General features: G+C 49.1%; 1 protein-coding gene across 3 annotated transcripts in view; it reads left to right on the top strand.

Annotated features, from left to right (window-relative positions):
- Positions 1-18,143, top strand: part of PRDM11 (PR/SET domain 11) — an 81,914-nt gene that overhangs the window by 32,796 nt on the left and 30,975 nt on the right. For 2 of the 3 annotated variants that reach the window (XM_057553890.1, XM_057553892.1), the window contains exons 1-4: positions 459-584; positions 1,181-1,305; positions 1,658-1,761; positions 2,346-2,608. In XM_057553890.1, coding sequence (XP_057409873.1) covers positions 1,187-1,305; positions 1,658-1,761; positions 2,346-2,608 — 486 coding nt within the window. In that variant the 5' untranslated portion in view covers positions 459-584; positions 1,181-1,186. Of the gene's footprint in view, positions 1-458; positions 585-1,180; positions 1,306-1,657; positions 1,762-2,345; positions 2,609-18,143 lie in introns of those variants that run through there. The other variant, XM_057553891.1, reaches the window with a different exon arrangement.

The following is an 18,143-nucleotide window of genomic DNA, read 5'->3' as shown; positions in this document are numbered from 1 at the left end:
GGCGCTGGGCAGGGCCGGGCTGGGCAGGGAGCGCCCCGCCGGGAAGGTTGGTGAGAGGGAGAGAGCGAGCCCGCGCCCTCCCCGGCTCCCCGCGCCGCCCCTGCTCCCGGCCGGTGCGCCGTGCCGGCCGGATCTCGGGATCTCACACTTTCCCAGCCGGACACGCAGCCGGGATGACCCGCGGGCTTCAGGAGCAGGGGGTTCCCGGGGGGGGGGGGGCGGGGGGAGCTGGGGCGGGGCTTCTCGGCCCGGCCCGGGCCTCCCCCGCCCCCCTCCGCGCGCCCCCAGTCCCCGCCGGCTCGGAGAAGGGGGCAGGCCGTCACGTTTCCCCACACCCCTCCCCGCTGCCGGCGGCTTTGGGGCCCCGGTGGGGAGCAGGGGGCTGATTAGCCGAGGAGCAGGGGTGTGGCCAGCGGGGCCCCGGGTAGTGAGTCACACACGCTGCTCGCCCAGTCCGGGGGCCGAGCGCGCTCCCAGCCCGAGCTGAGCGCTGTTCTGGCCCGAAGAGTGTCCCCGGGCTTGGCATGAGGACCCTGGGGTGCCAAGGGAGGGGCTGAAGCCCAGCGCGGTGGTGGAGGAGGGCGGTAAGCTGCGGGCTAGGGAGACTCCCCTAGAGAGAGCTGGGTGGGGCCTGGAGTCAGGGCCGGCCCACACGGGGACCCCCAGGCCCCGCCTGTACCTGCTCTGAGCTGGCAAAGCGAGCCTGGCTGCATTCCCTGGCAGCCCCTGGGTGAGGGGCTGTGCAGCCAGGCGCTCAGGGCCCATTTCATCTGCCTGCCCCCTTTGGCCCCAGCTGGACTTGAGTCGATCCCTCCCCTGCTCCCCATTGCAGAGTTCTGTGCAGAGGCTCCTGTGGGTCCCTCATACCCTTTGCCCTTTGGTCTTGGGGTCCAGGCTGTGCTTCCCAGCCCTGCCTCCTGGCCTGAGCTACTCCCGGCCCCTGACCCCATGGGGCTGGTGGCTCCAGTCGTCCCCAGGACCAGCCCGGGATAGAAATGGCATTTCCTCTTGGCCGGGCTACAGCTGTTTTTGTTGTCTGTGTTCTCAAGCGCTTCCTCTGGGGATGGCAGGGGGGGTAACCAGGCTCCAGGAGACCCCTGCTTGCCCTGTCTGCCACTCACCCCTCTTCCCCTGTCTCTTTGATCCTCTTCCTGTGCTGGTCCCGCCTTCGCGTCCCCAGGACAGAATGACTGAGAACATGAAGGAGTGCTTGGCGCAGACCAAGGCGGCCGTGGGGGAGATGGTGACGGTGGTGAAGACAGAGGTCTGCTCACCGCTCCGCGACCAGGAGTATGGCCAACCCTGGTGAGGCCCCAATGTGGGGACAGGCGAGGGAGGAGGGGGGGCATTGCTGGGCTGGGTTGATGGGGGACCCTGGGAAGACATCCCATGCTTTACTCATCTTCCATACTCTGCTCTGGGCGACTCCTAGGACCAGGGGTGAGCACAGGCACTAGAAAAACCCAAGCAGTGGCCCAAGAAGGCCTGAATCCAGGTCTCAGGACTCCTACCTTTCCACTACCCACTGCACTGAACAAGCAGGTGGGCTGGGGTTCCTCCACCTGCCTCACATCCAGCCACATCCTCGGTTTCCCTGCCCACCAGCCTCTCACTCTGATCGCTTTGTGCTTTCTCTACTGGCCCCTGTCCTGGCCAGCTCTAGGAGACCAGACCCCTCCGCCATGGAAGTGGAGCCCAGGAAACTGAAGGGGAAGCGTGACCTCATCATGCCCAAAAGCTTCCAGCAAGTGGACTTCTGGTGTAAGTGGAGCTTGGGGCTACTCCTGGCCACTCCGCGTGCCCTTCACCCCCCCACCCCCCATCCCATCTCTGCTTAGGGAATTTGCAGTGAGAATACTGAAGATAGGCACTCACCTGTTATGTACCAGACACAGGTCCAGGCCTCAGTTAATCCTCACCATTAGCCACTGAGGTGTCCATTATTTGGTCCCATTTTCCAGTGGGGGACACTGAGACTTGGTGAGGGTTAAGTACCGCCTGCGTCAGGTCCCACAGCTCACAGATGCACAGCTGCAATTCAAACCCAGACCTATTGGACTCCAGTCATGATCTTTCTTCTATTTTTTCAAACTGACTTCCTTGGTGTTGGTGGGTGTGTCCTTTGAGTCCCCAGGGAGGGGAGTGAGTTATCACTACTGAAGACTCAGGGGCCTGTGACTGGCTGGGGTGGAGCCAGGGCTGGGACTCCCGAGTCCCATGCTGTGTACTTTCCACTGGCTTACGCTGACCCCCATGGAGGGTGGGCCTCCCATCAGCCCCTCAGCCACCTCCATGGGGGTCCTACCTCCCAACTGAGGCTCTCTTTCCTCTTTCCATCCCTCCAGTCTGCGAGTCCTGCCAGGAGTACTTTGTGGATGAGTGCCCGAACCACGGTCCCCCGGTGTTTGTGTCCGACACGCCGGTGCCTGTGGGCATCCCAGACCGGGCGGCCCTCACCATCCCCCAGGGCATGGAGGTGGTCAAGGAAGCCAGTGGGGAGAATGACGTGCGTTGCATAAATGAGGTCATCCCCAAGGGCCACATCTTCGGCCCCTATGAGGGGCAGATCTCCACCCAGGACAAATCAGCTGGCTTCTTCTCGTGGCTGGTGAGTGTCTCCCGGGCTGTGCCTCGGAAAAGGGTGCCACGAACATGGAAGGAAACCAGCAGGGGGAGCCATACGCTGGCCCAGCCTGGCCCAGAGCTTTTCTGCCATCACTCCTGGACACGTGGATGATGGATCTGGCTGTCCCCTTGCCCCTGTGACCCTTGGTGGCCGAGGGCCATGCGGAGGAGCCCCATCTGGCGGTAGTCAACAGAATCAGTGGTGGGGCAGTTTCTCCATGAGTCCTCATGCGTGTGTCTGGCGGGCCATTCTATGACACTTATGAAGGGTTTTCCCCAGCCCTCCTCTGGCGTGGGTGACCTGGAGCTGGGGACTGTGGCGATGCATGGCATGACGTTCAGCTAAAAAAGCAGTCATATCCAATGCTAGAGGCAAAGCTTCCAACAAGACAGGCACGGTCCCTGCCCTCTGGGAGTGGATAGTCTGGTGGGGAGCACAGGCAGTGAACAAATACATGCACACGTGACAATTGCTACTGAAGGGGGAACACGGGACGCTCTGGGTACGCAGGGAGATGGCAGCGTTCACAGAGCTCTGGGACTTGGGGCCTGGAGCCTGAGTTCATCATGTCAGCCAGGTTTGCTAATTACTATCTAATGTGACCTTGGATGAGTCATTGAACCTCTCGGTGCCAGGATAATCATAACTGATGGTGAAGATGAAATGAGTTAATGCTGCAAAGTTCTTAGAATGGTGCTTGCCTTTAGTAAGCACGCAGTGACTGTCAGCTATTATTGTTGTTCTTGGCCTACTTGAGGGGTTTGGGCAAGATTTCCTCTGGTCTGAGACTTGAAGAATGAGTAGCAGTTAGTAGAAGGGGGATGGAAAAATGCTCCGTGTAGGCAGAACAGCTGAGAGAGAGGAACCTCAAGAAGTCTTGGGGGGGTGGCAGCAGCAGTGAGCCTGAGAGGCAGAGCGGCGAGAGCTGGCAGGAGAGGGAGGTGGGAGCCAGATCGTGCTGTGTTTCATAGGCCATGACAAGTGCATGCTTCATCCTGTGGGCCAGGGGAAGCGATCGGAACGTTTCAAGCAGAGGTGTGACATGGTAGGTTGCAGAATGGAGAATTGGGATTCTAGGTAAAAGGCTGGAGTGAGGGTTCACATCTGGAATGATGGTGGCTTAAACTCAAGTGCTAGAGGTGGGCACATTTGAGAGAGATTTAGGGGGGAGAATCCCCAAGACTCGTTGATAGACAGGATGTGAAGGTGAGGAAGAGGGATTTTCAGATTCTAAAAGGAAGGATTACCAATGATGACTTTCAGGCACCAAACTTGAACACAGATAGGGGGACATGGGACAGTAGAGAGAGGCAGGCTGGGGGTAGGAAGATGATTCATTTATCATTAAATAAACACCTCTTGAAGGTCTGCTTTGTGCCAAGCACTGGGCTGGCTCTGGGGACGCAATGGTGGACCAGATCAGACATCAGTCCTGCCCTCATAGAATTTACTGTGGGGAAGATGGAAGGAATTAAAGAATAAGATAAGCATCAATAAATGTAGCATTATGGCTCTGAAAGGTAATGGAGAGACAGTGGGGCTAGGAGAAAAGTGATCAACCAAGGGATATGATGGGGCCAGAAGTCGGGGAAGGCTTCCTAATAGTTGAGCTGTGATTGAAGGAAGAGAATTCCCACCAGGTGATGATTGGTGAGGGGCATCAAGATGGATGGAAGAACATGAGCAAAGGTCCTGTGGCAGAAGAGAGCACAGTACGTTTGAGCAACTGGGAGGTCAGTGTGCCTGGAGCGCAGCAAACATGGGCCTGGAAGAGACAGCGGCTCGGTCATGTAGGGCCCAGTGGGCCAAGCTGGGACTTCCGTTCTCCATTTTAAGAACAGCGAAAAGCTTTCATTTATGTTTTGAAAGGGTGACTTTGGCTGCAGGCTGGAGAACTGATGGGGTAGAGACATTGGTCAAGAATGGATGTCTGCACCCCAGTCAGAGGACCGTGTTCGTTCTTGAAGTCGGTGACGGTGGAGGGTTGAGCTAGGGTGGGGCAGAGACATGGAGACAAGTGAACTGGTTTGTGAACTGTTTCAGAGATGAAAGAGATTTGACTTGGGAAGAGACCTATTGGCCCAAGTAAGGGAGAGGGAAGTGTCGTGAACAACTCCTGCAGCGTTCCTCTCCCTACAGGTCAGGAATGGTGAATTTCTGTGAGAAATGGGGAATGCCAGAAGGGGACTGGGTTGAGGGGAAGATCCTGATTTGGGTTTTGGGCTTGTTGAGTTTGGAGAGATGCCTTGGATATATATCTTGTTGAGTGAGGCCAAGATATCCAAGTAGTGATATCAACTAGGCAGCTTTATATATATGGGTTCAGAGCTTGGAAAGGACGTCTGGAGATGTTACTTCATGAGTCACCTGTGCATAGGTGATCAGTGGGGCCAGAGGGCTGGAGGGCAGCCCCCAGGGAGAATGGGCTGAGCGACAGGTAGAGCAGCCTAAGGACTAAGCTTTGAGGAACTTCAATGGTGAGCGGTCCAGAAGGGGAGTTCGATCCTGCAGGGGAGACAGAGCAAGAGTGGCCTGAGGTGGGAAGGCCAGAATGTCCAACAATGTCCAACTCTGCTGAGAAGCCAAGCAAGAGAAGGGCTCGAAAGCATTTGCTGGATTTAGTGCCAGGGAAGTCATTGGTGACTTTAGCAAGAGATGTTACTATAAGCCAGTGGCTGTTAACCTGGAGCAATTTATACCCCCCGCCCCCTTTCTGGGGTAGTTGGAAATGTCTGGAGATTTTTTTTTTTTGCCATCACCACTGAAGATGGAGATATGCTACTGGCATCTAGAAGTAAGAGGCCAGGGATGCTGGTAAACCGTTTATAATACATAGGACAGCCTCCTACAACAAAGAATGATCTGGCCTCAGTTGTCAACAGTACCAGGGCTGAGAAATCCTGCAGAAGAGTAATGAGATGGGAACCTCATTAGAATGGAGGTGACTGGTATAGTCACTTCTCAGAAGTTTGATTAGAAATAAGTGGAGGAGAGAGGAAGGGTGATGGCTGAGGGAAGACTGGGGTCAAGGGAGTTTGTTAATGAGACATTAACTTCCTTAAAAAACCCAATGGAGGGAGTCCAGCTGAAGAAATGATTGAATATACACTAGAGATAAGGCGTGATGGGTAAGCTTTTATATTACCTAAGATGGTTCACATGGAGACACTGGCTGTAGAAAGGAGGTGGGCCAACATTTTTTCTGTCCCTGGAGGGATATCCTAGAGATTTGGAGCAGGTGAAGGGAGGTAACTATAGTAGGCCAAACAATGGCTCTCCAAAGATGGCCATGTCCAGATCCCTGGAACTTGTGAATGTGTTATCTTATATGGTAAAAGGAACTTTGCACATGTGATCAAGTTGAGGATCTTGAGATGGAGAAATTATCTTGGCTTATCAGGGTGGGACCAATGCAGTTACAAGCATCTTTATAAGAGGGAGGCAGGAGAGTTAGAGTCAGAAAGAAAAGATTGGAAGACCCTATGCTGCTGGCCTTGAAGATGGAGAAGGAGCCAGGAGCCAAGGCATGCAGAGTCTACAAAAGGCCAGGAAACGGATTCTTCCCTCAAGCCACCTGAAAAAAACTCAGCCCTGCCAACACCTTGATTTTAGGAATCCTTACTTCCAGAAAAGGAAGACAATAAATTTGTGTTGTTTTAAGCCACTGTGTTTGTGGCCGTTTGTTATAGCAGTAGTAGGACACTAATCCAGTGGGCTTATGTGTTTGGGGGGACATCTGCTAAAATGTGCAGAGAGATGGAGAGAGGTAGCCTGAGACTGAGGAGAAGGCGAGTTCAGGTTGGGTAGGGTAGAGATGGAGGTGCCCTCGAGATGCCCAGGTGGCGCTGTCCCGAGGCACGTCGGTGTGTGTGGGTCTGCAGCCGAGGGCAGATGCCTGGGTATGGAGGGAAAACCAAGCATATAAATGTATGCAGCTGAAGCCCTGGGAAGGGTTGAGCAGTGGGGTCAGTGCTGCAGAGGGCGAGAAGCTTGAGGATCGAGAGCCCATTGGCACACAGGTCTTGGTGTCCTTGGGAGGGGCAGCTTCACGGGTGGAAGCCACATTGCTGTGGATGGAGATGTGAGTGGGAGGTGAGGAGGGGGAGCCAGCAAGTGTGATCGGCTTGTTTTCAAAGTCTGGCTGCTCATTGAGCAATTATTATATGCCAGGTGTATACCACATTCTCCCACAAAACAGTCCCGCAGGTGGAGGTGGCTGCCCTTCTCGTTCAGATAAGGGAACCCGGGACTGAAGAGGTCAAGCAAGCAGCCCCAACTCCCATAGCTAGTACCTGGCAGACCTTGGGTTCCTTCAAAGACAGCATCCCTCCGTGATGCCTGGGGCTTTAAGGAGTTCCATCGTGGGGAGACATGCCTAAGGAGGGGGAGCAGTGAATGTGGTTATGTGTCCAAATTCAATCTATCCTCACAGACACAGAGCAACTCCCATGCACTGGGCACTGAGCAGGAAGTTCTGGAGGTAACACAAATACATGAAGTTTGCCCTCTGTTTTTATAGAGCCTTTGGTTCAGCCACAGGGAGGGGGGACTGAGGTAGATGGGAAGGGAGGAGGCCTATTCCCAGCCCAGAGTGTTGCTGGTGATTGTGGTGCTGCAGTAGGTTGTAGGGGTAGGGAGAAGGGGAGTTGGTTTTGGCTGGGCAAATGGGGGATGGGTTTTGAAGGATGGGTAGGAGTTCAGCAGAGGAGGCTGATGCCTTCTCAGCCTGCGGGAAAATCCCAGGGGAGAAAATTTAGTGTCATGCCCAGGGAAGGGCTAGTAGGATCCCCTTCTTTCCCACCAGAGTCTACCCCTTGGGACAGCCCAGCCGGGAAAGCTTGGAGTCTCTAAAGCAGGTAGCTTCCCCAGGTTCGTGGTCTGGCATGGGTCCGGGTCCGGAGAAAAGGGATAATAGGAAGCTCTGGAGTTTGCAGTGTGGTCATAGACCAGCTCCATCTGGTCCTGGCCTGTTGTTCAGGGGCCGGGCCAGAGGCAGCAATGTTGCTTCCTTGGAGTTTCTTTCCACGGGCCTCTGAGCTGCGGCATGCGCATGTTTGCAGGGACAGTATGGCTGGAGGTCGCAGGACCACGTGGAGGCTTTGACCTTTGTGATGCAGAGAAGTGAGAGGCGTTGAAGCCTGTGTGTGTGTGTGTGTGTGTCTGTGTGTCTGTCCTCAGTTGGGGCCTCACCTGGGGCAAAGCAGGAATGAGGAACAGCTCTGCCTGCTCAGACGATGGGTTGGCTGAATGGTGTGAGAGGGGGAAAGGTGGGCTGAACCACGGCCCTGACTTTGGACCAGGATCCGGAAACTCCACATCCTAAATAAACTGCATTCATCTGTCAAATCCTGTCCCAAAGCTATACTTGTCTGTTCTTGACCTTCTGCCTGCCTTCCAAAGCTCTGGCCTCCGTCCAGCACAACACATTTCCTTCCACAACTCAGTATGTAGAGTCTCCTCCAGCAGAAACAATGGTGGTGCTATAAGGATAAGCATAGCCGTTAATGTTTATTGAGTGCCTACTACGTGTCTGGGTCTGTACTCAGCACTTCACGGGATGATCTCATTTGATCCTAGCGATGCCCCTGTGAAGCAGGTATTGTTCTATCCATCGCACAGCTGAGAAAACTGAGGCCCAGAGAGGATGAGTCATTCTGCACAAAGCTAAACAGCTAGTGAGTAGCTGAGCTGGGGTTCAAACCTGGGCAGTCTGCCTCCAGAACCCACCTTCTCATTCGGCCTCCTGGTCCTCTTCACCTCCCTTACTTGTTGGGCCTATGCCTACCTCCTGGCCTTGGTTGACTCTGTTCCACTCATCCTTCCTGCCCAGTACAAGGTCCCTCTCCATCTCCCATCAACCTGGAAGAAAGCTGGTCCCACTGTGTACAGTGTGCTGCAGGGACAGGGCCCGGGTTTAGATGAACCAAATGGCCATTTCCACTTTGCATCTCTCCTTCATGGCCTGGCCTCCTTGGAAGGAGTTTTGCTCTCACTTCTGACTGTTTAGAAAAGAAATTCCCCTTCCTCTGCTTACTCATCTCACTGGAAATCATAGACCCCATAAGTCATTGCCAAGGTTGCCAGGCTGCCCTCAGGCACTGCAGGCCAGAGACGATGCTGCAGGCATGAGATGCTTGGGGAGCGCCAGGCAGCCATATGGTTTGGTAAAGAGGCAGAGAAAGAGGAGGCCAGCACAGGGTTTCTGTTTCAGTTTTTCACTGAGACCCAGTCTCGTTCCAGAAGGGATTTAGGGCAGCCTAGCAGCATATATCAAATATAACATGATAGCATATTAAAACTGAGAGAGAGAGAAGAAAGAAAAACAAGGGTGGAGACCCTAAATGGAGCCAGGAATGAGGCTAAAAATGCATACCATAATGACCTGTGTGTGCACTTTTAGCTATAGAAGGTCCAAATCCGGCAGCCACTGGGGAAAGGCAAGCCTGCTTAGCTACCGGTGCTTTCTGGCCATAACTCGAGAAGTCCCAGGTAGCTCCCGAGGAGGTCTCCTTTTCTGGGTAGAGACTGGATGGGAGTTTTCCCAGGCCTCCTTATAAAGAGGACACTGTGTGGTGGGATTGCTCCCCCGCAGTCAGCCAGACTCTCTGCCTGCCAGACTCCTACTGTTCTGGGGAGAAGCTGATGTGAAATGGGGTTTCAGTGTTTTCCATTTCAGCTTCCATCGTAAAAATGGAGATTTATTTTAAAACTTGAAATTGGATGTGCAAAAGCTCATGACGCCCTCCAGAACAGAGTCTGAGAAATCCCGAGTAGCTGGGATAGATGAAGTGTGAGCAGACAGTTGCAACAGTGCAAGATGTCAGCGGGAGCAGGGGCTTGGGTGGGGCTCAGAGAGGGGAAGAACAACGGGCTGGTCCAGGAAGGAAAGAAGGCCCATTTGAAACAGCTTGGGCTTCTGTGTGTGTGTGAGAGTCTGAGCAAGTGCGTTTCATGCTTATTTGTTAATTTCTATTAACTCTTTATTCTGAAAATTTCAAACTCTACAAAAATATAAGAAGAGTATGATCAACAGCCACACACCCTGCATCTAGATTCGCCCGCTGCTAACATTTTATAACAATTGCTTCAGTCTCTCTCTCTATATCTACCTACAGGCACGCGCACGCACGCGCGTGCACACACACGCACACACACATTCTTTTTCGATTGGTTTTTCTGAACTGTTTGAGACGTAGTTCCAGACATCAGGCTTCATGGGCCAGGCAGTGTCTGTCACCGCTACCCAGCTCTGCCTTTGTACCATGAAAGCAGCCATAGACAGCACATGAATGAATGAGCGTGGCTGGGTTCCAATAAAACTTTATTTGTAAGCACTGACATGTGAATTTCATATAAGTTCAAATGAAATTTGAGTTTCACAAGTTTTGAAAATCAAACAAATGAAATTATACGAAAAAAATCTTTTCAATTATTAAAAAAAAAACAAGCAAAACCACGCTTAGCTCACAGGCTGTATAAAAATAGATGAGGAGCTGGATTTGACCTGCCGGCAGTAGTTTGCTGACCCCTGTCCTATATAATCACAATATAATTATTATATTCAGGAAATTTAACCATGGATATAGTACTGTCTCAACTACAATCCATATTCAGATTTTCCAGTTGCCTTGCGTAACGGCCTTGGTAGTTTTCCCTCCATTCAGGACCCACTCAAGCATCACACATTGCATTTACTTGTCATGTCTCATTAGCCTCCTTTATTCTAGAACAGTTTCCCTGCATTGTGTTTTCTCTTTCACGATATCGCTGCTTTGGAAGAGTTCAGGACAGTTGTTTGCAGAACGTTCCACAGTTTAGATTTGTCTGATTGTTTCCTCATGATAGGTTCAGATTATAGATTTTTTGGCACAGAGGATGTTTTGTCTTCCGCACTGCAGATAGCAGGAACACGTGATGTCCGTTTGTCTTCTCTTTAACCCAGTGCTTTTAGCAACTATTGATGATTCTTGCCTGTATCAATTATTTTTCGTGGTTCAAAATGATTTTTAACCATTCCTTCTACACTTATGACTTGACATTCTTCTGTTAAAAAAAAAAAGTGCTCAACTTTCTCCCCCACCCCATTCCTTAAAGTTATTTTTAGTATCAGTATGGACTCAAGGATTCTTTTTTTTCTTCAGTGTGTTCTAGTCCGTTCCCATCATTATTCATTTTGAGCTTTAAATTGCCCTAGATTTGGCCAACAGGAGCCCGTTCAGACTGGCTTCTTGTCCTTCTTTTAGTACTTCCTTACTTTCTGTGCAAAGAAGTTTTTTTTTTTTTTTTTGCCATGCCACGCGGCATGCAGGATCTTTAGTTCCCTGACCAGAGATCGAACCCGTGCCTGCTGCAGTGGAAGCTCAGAGCCTTAACCACTGGACCACCAGGGAAGTCCCAAAGAAGATGTTCTAGCCATCTCTCTTAGGAGCTCTAATTTGTTTTAGTGAGAAATGGTATTTAGAATTCAAATCTCTGGGCACTAGGTGTGTGCATTGCTCCTGGGGTGTCCTTGCTTCTAAGCCTGAACTAGGTTTTGAGGGATGCATTGAAGTGAGTGGCCAACAGAGTCAGGAAATGAGGGAACACGCAATCACAAGCAGTGGGCATAGCATGTACAAAGGCCCAGGGACACATGTGTAAGTTGAGGTGGGGAATGGTAATGGGGTATAGCAGAGGTACAGGGTGTGCTTAGAAGGAAAAGGGGAAGATGATGCTAGAAAAAAGCTGCTTGTCTCATGTTCTAAGATGTTATGGATCTTAAAACACTATTGATTCAATATCAGCTTTTCCAGGAATAAAAATATGTACCTCAACCCTAAGATTCCTCTTAATATCAGAAGCATTAAATGGCTTGGCTTGTATAACTTTTATAAATGCTGGTAGTTTGGTTACTGAATCATGAACCAAACCAAAGATATCAACCTAAGATTCCTCTTAATATCAACCCTAAGATTCCTCTTAATATCAGAAGCATTAAATGGCTTGGCTTGTATAACTTTTATAAATGCTGGTAGTTTGGTTACTGAATCATGAACCAAACCAAAGATATCCCCCCCAACCCCAAATATAATACGCTAGTGAACTAGTTTGGGCTGGAACTGAGTCTGTAATTCTCAAAGTCTATTATATAGAACAAAAATAAAGCATGAAAAACTATTCTGAACTCTTCTGAATTTTCACTATAAGCCAGCTTCTCACTTGACCGTCAACACTCCTTGTCTCCTCAGCACTTCCACTGCAGTTGTGTTTCTCACTTTTGTTATATTGAGGCCACTTTTTAAAATATATGTATATATGTTACTATAGTTACCATGCTGTACATTACATACCCAGGACTAATTTATTTTGACCACCTTCCGGCATTTTGACAACACCCCACCTCCCGCCTCTGGCAATCATCCATCTGTTTTCTGTATCTATGAGTTCAGGGTTTGTTTGTTTGTTTGTTGTTTTAGATTCCACATATAAGTGAGATCATACAGCATTAGTCTTGATCTCACTTATTTGTCTTAGCACAATGCCTTCAAGGCCCATCCATGCCATTGCACATGGCAGGATTTCCTTCCTTTTTATGGCTGAAAAATATTCCCTTGTATATCTATCCACATATTCTTTATCCATTCATCCGTTGATGGGCACTTAGGTTATTTCCATTTCTTGGCTGTTATAAATAATGCTGCAGTGAACACGGGGGTGCAGATATCTTTTTGTGTTAAGTTTCCATCGGTTAAATACCCAGAAGTGGAATTAGTGGATCATATGGCAGTTCTATTTTTAATTTTTTAAGGAGCCTCCATACTGGTTTCCATAGTGGCTGCACCAATTTACATTCCCAAAACAGTGCTCAAGGGTTCCCTTTTCTCCACATCCTCGTCAACACTTGTTATTTCTTGTCTTTTTGGTGAAAGCCCTTCTGACAGGTGTGAAGTGGTATCTCATTGTGGTTTTAATTTGCATTTCCCTGATGACTGGTGATGTTGAACATCTTTTCATGTACACTTTGGTCAGGTGTCTGACTTTTATTGTTTATGGGGTCCCAGTGTTACATTAATTTTATTCTAAAGTTACTTTAAAAGGTTTAAACATAAAAAACTAGATAAACACATTTCTTATAGCTTTTAAACAACTGTAAAACCGAGACAGACTTACAAATATAAAATGAACAGAACTACACAAACCAACATAATTCAAATGAACAAAATCAGTGTCCTGTGTTGGATAATGTTTTACTGAAACTAACGTGCTGTTTATGGGGCGAATACTATAGTGACTACTTAGACACAGCTTCTTCCGCATTTGGCATGCCTGTGCTTTTGTGTGCCATGTGACACTTTGCTTTGTTTGTCTCTATTTAAAACACTGGGAAATCTTCCATTAATGCAACTGCCACCATGTTTCTTAGTCTTTGCCAGAATGCATCATTTACATACTAAACTTTGTATCTGTTCTTTTCTCATTGGCTCATGGCAAGTAGTAATAATTGGTGTTGTACAGTCAGCTGTTACGAGGTAACAAGCAGTGGAATTGAATGGAGCTCTGTAAACTTTTTGTGTAAGGGGCCAGACAGTAAGTATTTTAGGCTTTGTGGCCCGTACAGTGTCTGTCACACTACTCAGTCCTGCCAATGCAGTGTGAGAGCAGCCGGACGTGTGTGTGTTCTAGTAAGACTTTGTTTATGGAGACTGAAATTTGAATTCTGCGTAATTTTCACATGATGAAATAGTCTTCTTTTGATTTATTTTCAACCATTTAGAAATGTACAAACCATTCTTAGCTGGTGGGCTGTACGAAACAACTGGGGGGGTGCTGGATTAAGCCTGCAGGCCCTGGTTTGTTGACCCCTGGCGTATAGAACAACAGTCATTTAGCCTTGCTTGGGTATCTGCTGGTTAATTGCAGATGCTCATTGATTCTGGTGTGTCCACTGGTTGCCTGCGGTTGGGCTGATTGAGTTGGGCTTGGCTGGGCTGCTCAGCCTCCAGCCGCAGGGTGAGCTTGGCTTCTCACCGAGGGCCAAGTCTGCTCCAAGTGTGTCTGTTCTGGGCCCAGACTGAAGAGGCAGAGGCTCCCTGGGGAAGCTCTTCTCATCCCGGAGGCAAGCCCACCCTCACAAGCACGTTTCAAGCCTGTGTCTGCATCATGCGTGTTAACACCCCATTGGCCAAATAAGTCACGTGGCTGAACCCAAGGTCAAGGAGTGAAGAAGTATGGGCCACCTGTAAGACAGAGTCTAGTGTGTAGTCACAGGGCCAGGGTGATAGGGAGGGGCGAGAGCTGGGCCAAGAATTCAGTCTACCATGGGTGCCAACTCAGTCACAAGCACAATACTCTTTTTTTTTTTTTTTTTTTTTTATTGTATAGCTACTTTATTTATTTATTTATTTATTTTTGGCTGTGTTGGGTCTTCGGTTCGTGCGAGGACTTTCTCTAGTTGCGGCAAGTGGGGGCCACTCTTCATCGCGGTGTGCGGGCCTTTCACTATCGCGGCCCCTCCCGTTGCGGGGCACAGGCTCCAGACGCGCAGGCTCAGTAGTTGTGGCTCACGGGCCCAGCTGCTCCGTGGCATGTGGGATCTTCCCAGACCAGGGCTCGAACCCGTGTCCCCTGCATTAGCAGGCAGATTCTCAACCACTGCGCCACCAGGGAAGCCCCACAATACTCTTTTTTAATTTTTTTTTTTTGGCTGGGCTATAGGGATTGCGGGATCTTCGTTACCAGATCAGGGATCTAACCCAGGCCCCCTGCAGTGGAAGCGTGGAGTTTTAACCACTGGACCACCAGGGAGTTTCCACAAGCACAATACTCTTGTGGGGCAGAAATCTCATGGGGATTCCCATGTATTGATTTTTTTTTTTAATGAAAACATTGAATTAAACATTCTTAGAGAGAACTTTTGGATCTTGAGAACATATCCAAAGACCCGACTTTGAGAAACACTAATCTCTAGTGAACTTTCTGGCTTTAATAATAGGGGTTTAGGGGTTTCCTGGTGTTTGGAAATTCCTCCAGGAGAAGTCTTATCTGATTTATACCCCCAGAGCCAAATGCAGCACCACTTAAACCCCAGTGGGTCCTCAGCAAATGCTAGTTAGGTTTCGTGGGCAAGCATTATAATAATAGCAACAACAGTTGCTGTTGTTTGTTGGGCACTAAAGGATTTGTGTGTCTTAATTCTTGTATCCTCACAACCGTTCTATGCGATAGGTATTATTATCCCCCTTTTACAGATTGGGAAACTGGGGCTTAAAGGGCCAGGTTACTTGTCCGAGGCCATGCAGTGTGGAACCAGATCTTCGAACCAAAGCTTGAGCTCCTCATCTCCAACCCCGAATGTGACTGTCTAGATGCCCACGTGACATCTGTCGGTCTTCCCACTGCCACCGACACGCCCCTTTCTCTGGGGAAGGCTTTTCAAGCCAGTGATATGAGGCTGTTTCCTTTTCCTTGTCTGATTGCTGCTGATGAAGATTTGGCAGATATTTTTAACTGCTTTATTGAGATGGAAGTCATGTACCATACAATTCACCCATTTAAAGTGTGTAATTCAGTGGTCTTTAGTATATTCCCGGATATGTGCAGCCACCACCACAGTCAGTTTTAGAACATTTTCATCACCTCAAGAAGAAACTCCATCCTTTAGCTGTTACCCGCCTCTTCCCTTCTTCTTCCCCTTCCAGCCCTGGGCATCCACTACTCTACTCTTTGTCTCTGTCGATTTCCCGATTCTGGACTTTTCATGTGAACGAAATCAATCATATACTATGTGGTCTTCTGTGACCAGCTTCTCTCACGTAGCTTAATGTTTTCAAGGTGCATCTGCGTTGTGACAGGTATCATTCCTTTTTATGGCCGGATAATATTCTACTGTGTGGATATACCACATTTTGTTTATCCGTGCATTCTTGCGCGGACAGTTAGGTTGTTTCCACCTTTTGGCTATTATGAATAATGCTACTGTAAACACTTGTATACAAGTTTCTGTGTAGACATATGTTTTCCCATCTCTTGTGTCTGTGCTTCAGAATGGAACTGTTGGGTCATATGGTAACTCTATGTTTAATCGTTTGAGGAGCTGCCAGACTGCTTCCGGAGTAACTGGACCATTTTACATTCCCACCAACAGTATATGAGGGCTCTGATTTCTCTTTTCTGATTTCCAACATTTACTGTTACCTGCCTTTTTGATTCTAACCATCCTAGTAGGTGTGAAGTGATATCTCCTTGCGGGCCTTTGGGTTTTTTCCTCTGCTTTTTTCTGTCTCTTGTCCATTTCACTGGTTATTAGGGAGAGTTGCCCATGATGGGTGTGCAGGTTGTGTTCTGAATAACCCCACGGGGTGAGTTTCACACCTGCCCTGTCACCACCTCCCTCTGCCTTGTTAACCAGGAAGACCTTTCAGATCTGTAGCATGATGTATAAAGTTTGTTGCCAGCTAATTTCTCTCTGACCGCATGCCCATTCTTATTTGCATTTTTGCTGCCCCCCAGATGGGCACGTTCTCCTGGCTGTCTCCCCCACCCTTGCCCCAAGACCCTCATGTCAGGCATAGTGAAGAGACAGGATTCAGGCCAGTTTCCTGACCCTGCTCCTCAAGTCCTGGTCCAAGGGCTCATTTCATCAGTTTCACCAACAGCCAGATTTACTACCAAGGAGAGTGAGGCTGAGGGTGTTCAGGGTAGAGGGTGGTCGTTTCTGTGGCTGGTTCCAAAGCTGGGTGCCTTTTCCAGGCAGAGCAGAGGGACTTGGGAAAGGAAGAGCTGTCTGCGTCGGTGACAGGGCTCTGGACTCACATTCCTTCCACTTGAAAGAAGCATGTTTTGGGGCTAGTCACCGTCCTCTCTGAGCTCTAGTTTTCTTACCCATCAAATGGGGATGCACAATCTAATGGAACATACCCCACGAGTTGCTAGTATTCATGCTTGTTGCATGCCTGGCGTGTAACAGGTGATGAGCACTTCGCAGCTTTATTACCTCCAGTTAGCGTCACGTGGCTTTCAGGACAGGCTGGGGGTGATGAGTGAAATTACAGTTGTAAAACCTGGATGTGGAATTTGGGATTGTATGTAAACATGCCTCATTTACCAGGTCTCCAGGACCTTTTGGAAATTTGATAAATAGAATAATGAAAGGAAGTACGTACAGTTGTTCCTCAGAATCGGCGGGGATTGGTTCCAGGGACCTCCATGGATACCCAAATCCATGGATGCTCAAGTCCCTTCTATAAAATGGTGCAGTGTTTGCGTATGACCTACACGTATCCTCCTGTGTATTTTAAATCATCTCTAGAATACTTATAATACCTAATACAATGTAAATGCTATGTAAATTGTTGTAAATGCCATGTAAATAGTTTGTGGTGTGTGGCAAATTTAAATTTTGCTTTTTGGAACTTCTGGGAAAAAGTTTTAAAAATAGTTTTGATCCTTGGTTGGTTGAATCCGTGGGTGTGGAACCCGCAGATACATAGCGCTGACTGTACTAATTCCATTATCCGTTAAATGGTGGTGCGAGAGGTGTGGGGATGGGTTAGATCATGGTTCTTGAGCCTTCTTGAGTCACCTAGAGGGTTATACTCATATCCTCATATACTCATATACCTAGGGGGTTATACTCATATCCTCATATACTCATATACCTAGGGGGTTATACTTACATACTCATATACTCATATACCTAGGGGGTTATACTTATATACTCATATACTCATATACCTAGGGGCTTATACTCATATACTCATATACTCATATACCTAGGGGGTTATACTCATATACTCATATACCTAGGGGGTTATAATCATATATATTCATAAAATGCTGTGCACATTTTAAAGGACTGTCCCCCCATTCTCCTGGCCGAAGTCCATCCATGGACACCAAGTTAGGAACCCAGGGCCTGAATAATCTCAGAGGCCCCCTTCCAATTTAATTGTTCTTCATTCCGTGTTTCTGGGCATAGCAGGGGCCAGAGTTCAAGTTCGAGTTCAGGCCGGCCTCCTTATCTCTCTGCGTTTCAGTTTGCCAGCCTGGGAAGTGGCTGGGGACTGAGGTGATGCCACCTGCCTCCTGGGCTTCTGGGAGGAGCATCTGAGACATGTGAAAGAGCTTTGTCAACTGTCAGTGGCTTCACAAATCAGTTTTGTAACGTCTTTGCTCCAAGAGGAGTTGCAGAGCTGAAAATCAGAACGTTTTATGGATTCAGTGGGTTCCTGGAAAGTTGCAGGCAAATCAGGTTTTTAAAAATCCAATCTTGGCAGCACCTGGTTATGACACCATTTAGAGGAGTCCAACAGTGAATCCTCGATTGTGGCAGATGTTCTGCCGCAAAGCAGAATGTTCCTCCCTGTTAAAATAGCGATCTTCGCATCGGTATGCGAAAGATAATGATTTGCTCAAACCAGCAGCAAAGCTGGAAGTCCGCCGGAGAGGGCCCCAGGACATGATCCTGGTTGATTCTGATGAGGTCATTTGGGGGAGCCTGAGGTGACATCCATCACTCTGCAGAGTGCTTAAGAGCGAG

This window comes from Balaenoptera acutorostrata, chromosome 9 (genome assembly GCF_949987535.1).
Source record: "Balaenoptera acutorostrata chromosome 9, mBalAcu1.1, whole genome shotgun sequence".
Classification (NCBI taxonomy): domain Eukaryota; kingdom Metazoa; phylum Chordata; class Mammalia; order Artiodactyla; family Balaenopteridae; genus Balaenoptera; species Balaenoptera acutorostrata.
Note: the sequence above shows the minus strand (reverse complement) of the source record. Positions and strands in the feature narration are given on the sequence as shown.